General features: G+C 33.5%; 1 protein-coding gene across 2 annotated transcripts in view; it reads left to right on the top strand.

Moving 5' to 3' along the window:
- The window catches only part of LOC104853267 (transmembrane protease serine 11E), a 129,315-nt gene that overhangs the window by 54,155 nt on the left and 69,160 nt on the right, over positions 1-6,000 (top strand). The window contains exon 6 of one of the 2 annotated variants that reach the window (XM_010611172.2): positions 1,400-1,539. In XM_010611172.2, coding sequence (XP_010609474.1) covers positions 1,471-1,539 — 69 coding nt within the window. In that variant the 5' untranslated portion in view covers positions 1,400-1,470. Of the gene's footprint in view, positions 1-1,399; positions 1,540-6,000 lie in introns of those variants that run through there. The other variant, XM_010611173.2, reaches the window with a different exon arrangement.

Here is a 6,000-nt window from a genome sequence, read left to right as displayed (position 1 = left end):
TAGGAAAATAACAAAATTAAATATATGGTTTCTATTAAGTGCATGTCACTTAATGTATGTAAAGTGGAAACACACACAGAGTAGTCAGCACTCTCTTGATAAGATGATACTACATTTAAGCACAGATGTGAATAAAGTCAGAGAATGAATACTGAGAAATCTAGGAAAGGAGTTGTGAGAAGTGTGAGCAACAGAATAAGGACCATGAGGCAGAACCAAGCTAAAGGATTCAAGAGCAAACAGAAGGGTCACGTGATAAAGTGAAGTGAGAGGTAGTTTTTGGAGATGAAGTAGTCAAATAATACTGGGTTAATAATAGATATATTTAATACAACATAAATGATGAACTATTAAGATTAAAAATACCTTCAGAAGTGTAAAGTATTATGGCAATCAAGAATATATTTAGATACACTTATTAACAAGGTTATATGATGGAGAGTAGGATGTTTTGATTGCTCTTAAATGGAGAGTAAACTTTCTTTTAAATTAATTTTATCGGTACATTTAAGCTACATAATATAATGACATTTATTTTTGGAAATTTGTACCTTTACATAATCAGTCTTGGTTCTTATGTTTTCCTCATCCCCCTGCCCTCCCTTCAACACCCTGCTGCCTCCATATCTACAAATCTTCCATTACTTTTTATATTTTTTGTTTTTTGGTGTTTTTGAGATAGGGTCTCACTATGTAGTTGCAACTGACCTGGAATTCACTATGTAGTCCAGGCTGGTCTCGAACTCACAGCGATCCTCCTGTCTCGGGCTCCCGAGTGCTGGGATTACAGGTGTGCTCCACCACGCCCGGCCATTACTTTTTATATTAATTCCATTCCCAGAGCTGATTATGTCTGCTCTCCACCACCCTCCTCTTCCCTCCCTGAACCCCAAACTGAAAGTGCAGCAATGCGGAGGGGAGTTGCAACTTCTTTACTCCAAGCAGCCGTCATCAGAGTTTATGTTGAGAGAAAAGGAAGGTAATCATATTTATGTCCACTTTGTAATGGAAGTTTAATTTGGGCAAATGAAGCTCCAATAATGGAAATGAACAGGAATTTATGGTTAGTGTGAAATTTCTTTAAGGACTACAAGAATGAGCTTTCACACACAAATGTTGGAAGCCTTAATGATAATAGAAAATATAACCATTTTCTGCCTTTTTTTTACCTTTATAAGAAATTTAATAGTTAAGAACAATAATATGTAGTAAATACTACAACGTAAACTCGTTTTAAAATGTCCTATTTAAAATGAAACAAAATTTAGTTTCTTTGGGCGCAAAGTAAGTATTATATTTTGAGGATTTGACATTACAAAGAATGAAAACCAAATATAGGATTATAGCTCTATAATTGTTCTATTTTGCTCCTTCATTCTGATTATGATGTCTTTTTCAGAGGATGACAGCTGACCAGTCCAATTCATACTGAACTTGCATCCATACGGGGCAGAGGCTTCAGAGGCTGTGATGCCAGCTGGCTGCTCTACACTGTCCACTGTAAATACGAACATTTCCCCAGTACTGCTTTCAGTCACAGTGAGTTCTTGTTTATAAGGAAATTTGCTGGCAGTCGAATTCTGGCACTTTCCCAAGCTGCTGTTTGAAGAGGATGCTGAGGGCCATCACTACACAGCATTCTTCAATATAAGGACTCTTTGGTTCACCAATTCTAGCACACTTCCACAATATGCCCAATAATCGAACTTTATTTTGCCCAGGAGGCTGGGTGTCAGGAATTGGATATAAGCACAGGTACACATAAGCAGCACGGTTGCAGTCCAGAAACTCTGAAAACTGAGGGTGCACATGGGAACGCCAGCATTAGCCAGGGCAGAAGCAGCATGCATGCCCTTCCCGCCCTTATCACTGCACTGTCTGTTACACTGTTGGTGAGCTGTCCTACACGATTAACCAAAAAACGGAGACACAATACTGCAACCCGCACAAATCTACTAAGGAGTCACAAAGCACCAATTTAAAATATAATTCCATAGAACTTTATTTTATTTAAATTTCATCTAGTTTCTCAGTTTTGGCAAACTATGGATTCTTTCAACCAAGTTTCTGATTTAACAAAGTAAACTGATCTCTCAGTTTACAACATGTAACTCGAGCCCTCAGGCCTTTGCCAGATTTAAGAAGTCCTTTTTATCACCTAGACCTATTCTGTTCCTATAAGGTTCTTTTAAAAGAACTACTATTTTTAGAAATTCATCTAAGAAACGTCTCATCCCTATCTTACTTGAGTTGTACCTTTAGATCAAGCAGTAGATGTGTACATATTTCCTTTAAAATACTGTCCTCAACTTCAAACTTAGCTATACTTACAGGTGATTTTGTCTCTATTATAAGAAGTGATTATATAAAGTTCCCTCATAGTTTTTAGTAAAAATATTGCTGATATTCCTCAGTGCATTGCCAAGTGTTATTTGCATAAGCAAAATTTCTTTATCAACTTAGTGGCAGAAAATATATTTTCTTAATATCTTTCTTTTTAATAGTGAGAGTTATATGACTTTGTTATATGCCAGAACGTTCAAAACCAAATTTACATTTTTGTAAGTGCAACTGTCTTGCACTCTACCAGTGAGCTACACCCCCAGTCCCTGTAAGTACAATTGTCTTAAACAAAATGAAGAACATATTTGCATTTTACTTTTTCTTGAATGTGATTACTCCTTTATTAATTTATTTTATGCTTTGGAGGAGTGTCTATTTGTAAAGAGAATACAAATAAATAAACTTGGGTCTTATCCCAGAAAGAGTCTGTTCATAAGACTGCAAGTTAATTCTCTAACATGAAATTTATTAATCTTAGGAGAGTTTATTGAGCTAATTGCAAAAAACTGAGAATTAAAATGGCTCCAAAAGTGTTGTGTTCATTCAGCCACTGGTTTAATTGTATTAATATTTGTATTATATTTTCCCATACACTGAAAAATAAAGGATTGTTTTAGCATTATTATTAGTATTAGTTAATTCTATCTCTGGCTTTTAGTCTGTATATCATTAAATTAATGAAAAATGATCTCTATTATTGTGAAGACAGTTATAGCAATTGCAGAATATCTTATAGAAGAACAGAGAAAACGAATCACATTTTAACTAAGAACATAAAACAAAAAAATGGGGAGCAGTAACAGTAGTGACAGCTTGCTCTCCAGCATCAGGTTTATTTTTAATTTTAAAAAGTTTATGGATCTGAGGATTAAGCCCCGGGCTTTCTACTTGCCAGGCAAGCATTCTACCACCAAGGTACTCCCCAACTTTTAACATAGGGAAGGTTCTCATGCCTTCCTCCTGAGACAGAAAGTTTAATTAGCTATATCAATGCTCTCTGTTTTCTCAGCATAAACAAATTAAGATACATGGATACCTTCAAAACTATACATGATGGAAGGAGATGGATCCACAAATTACAACATCTGTTATTACTCAAATAACTAGTTCATTTACTCATTTAATAATATTGTTCAGTCTGTAACGTATACTTTCATAAACTAACCAATAAAAACATTGCGTTAGTATCAGCAAGATGTAACCCAGGTATAACTGTGAGGGACTCCAAAAATCAACCAGGTTATTATAGACAGCCATGTATTATCAAGCACAAAAGAACTTGAAATAAGCTAGGGGATGGTTAGTTAGTAATAAAAGTTATCTGTGACTAGCCACACTGGCACTGCACTTCTGTGGCTTGCAGTTATCAGATGTTCATTGTAGTAAAATTGTTAAGTGTAGGAAATAATTTGCTGGCTGATAAAAATGCCTGTGGTCAATTTGCTGTTTCATTTGTTATGAAATGTAACATATCTACTGTGGGTTTCCAAGAGACTCAAATTCACACATACATTTTTGCGGTTTCTTCTGCTATTACACAGAATAGTACAAATGATTGATTCATGCCTGATGAGAGTAACCCTGGAACATTTTCTTCACATTATGGTTCAGAACAAAGGCATTGCAGAAATGACCAGCAAAAGTGGCAACAAGATATATCAATCTTTGAGGAAAGACTTTTTCCCTAAGATCCATTATTTTCCTCTGGAGATCAGTTAATTTTGAAATGATTGGCTTAGCTTTTTTTATCCTACAACTCCAAGAATATTTTTTTTTTTTTTTTTTTTTTTTTTTTTTTGGTATGGGGATTGAACTCAGAGCCTTGTACTTGTGAGGCAGGCACAGTGCCAGTGAGGTGAATCCCCAGCCAAGAATAATTTCAATAAAATGTCTAAATACATGAAATGTTCCACTAGCACATACTTTATGGTTCATTTACCTTTTTTTATCATTTAAAAATTTCTACTAAAATGTCATAAAATTTGTTAATGTATTCTGTAATGACTTTTCAGGAGCCTGAATGAAGGCCATTACAATGGACAGACATATTTATTATTAAATTTTAATGTTTCAACTTTCTCTATTTAAATATCCTTAATTTCTGTTTTTCTCATTATCTAGAAGAAATATCCTATCCTTATAGGATTCTTAAAAAAAAAAACAAGAAAGAAATCTCATTTTCTGCATCCATATTGCTACTCTATGTCTACAAAACTTTAGGGATATATAAAGAATTTATTTAATTCAGAATCTTTATTTTGTGAAAGAAAAAACAAAAAGCCATGATATTTTCTTAAAATGACTCTAGGAAGTTTTGTTCCAAAGTTTCACTGAAGAGGAATCTGTTTTCTTTCAAGAGTAAAATAATAATTAGCATTTTAATAGAACATGAATATCAATAAAATACAGTATTATTAAGTCACTGTAATATTTAATTTACAAATATTTTGTTTTTAAAAGAATATGTAAAAGCAATTTAATTTCAAAACACAGGCATTTTACTATGTTAATGTTACCTCTATACTTCCCAAATGAGTAGAGAGAAATCTTTGATTGTACACTGAATGACTTCAAGTAAACAAATGTGCATCCTAAGTGGTCTATTAACTCTAATATGAACCTTATTTCTCTCTAGCACCAAGTACAGTCTGGGGATTCAGACACTGCTAAGCATAATGCCAATTATTGGCAGCATAATCCCACACTCATCATAAATCTCAACTTCTGCATCTGTTCAGGTGACTCAGAGGCTAAATGAATATGTAGTGGAATTAAACAGGATTTATTTGTTTTTATTATGGTGATTTTTAAAGGGCTGATCATACATATACTCTTCTCTCCTTTCCACATATATGTTTAAAAACCTATTTATACTAGTAACAAGATTCTTGTCTGTTAAGAATTCACAGTTTACTAAAGGGACACAAATAAAAATTTTGGTATAGTGGGTTAATACTACGATACCATGAAAACATACATTAGAAGCACTTGATCTGTTTTATGGGTATTACAAAAGGCAATTTTATAATTATACTTGAAACAACACACATGTGAAAATGTTTTTCACATTTTCATACAGCATGTGAAAAATTTGTTTTCCTTTTTTTTTTTCCTCAATGAGTGTATTGGTACTTTTTAGGTATACAGTACAGTTACATTTATCATTGGGATCTTGTACCTTTACATGACAGGTCTTGGTTCTCACTTTTTGCCTTATCCCTGCCCTCCCTTCACCCCGTCCTCCCTTCCCTATTTACAAACACTTTATTTCCAGTTTTTTCATTTTCTCATTTTTTTTCTTTTCCTTTATTACCTTTCTCCTACCCTTCCCACTTTCCCTACACTTTTAGCCCTTTTCTTTCTATTTCACATTGTCAATTATATCATTAGGATCTTATGTACCATTATAGTTTTTCACACCAGAGAAACTATTCAGTATTTATACATGTGTGACTTATTTATTTCACTTAGGAGTATATCCTCAAAATGTATCCATTTTCCTATGAATGACTCTAATTTCTTGTTCTTTATGGCTGAGTAGTATTCTATTTTATAGAAAAACCACATCTTCTTTAGCCAGTCTATACTATACTTTCCATAAATAAAACTGAGTTATCTGATAAGTCCGATATGTTAGTATTTGTAAATAACTTGACT

The sequence above is a fragment of the Fukomys damarensis genome, unplaced genomic scaffold, assembly GCF_012274545.1.
Source record: "Fukomys damarensis isolate Sample0158 unplaced genomic scaffold, DMR_v1.0_HiC HiC_scaffold_35, whole genome shotgun sequence".
NCBI lineage: Eukaryota > Metazoa > Chordata > Mammalia > Rodentia > Bathyergidae > Fukomys > Fukomys damarensis.
This window is presented reverse-complemented; position numbering and strand designations above follow the sequence as displayed.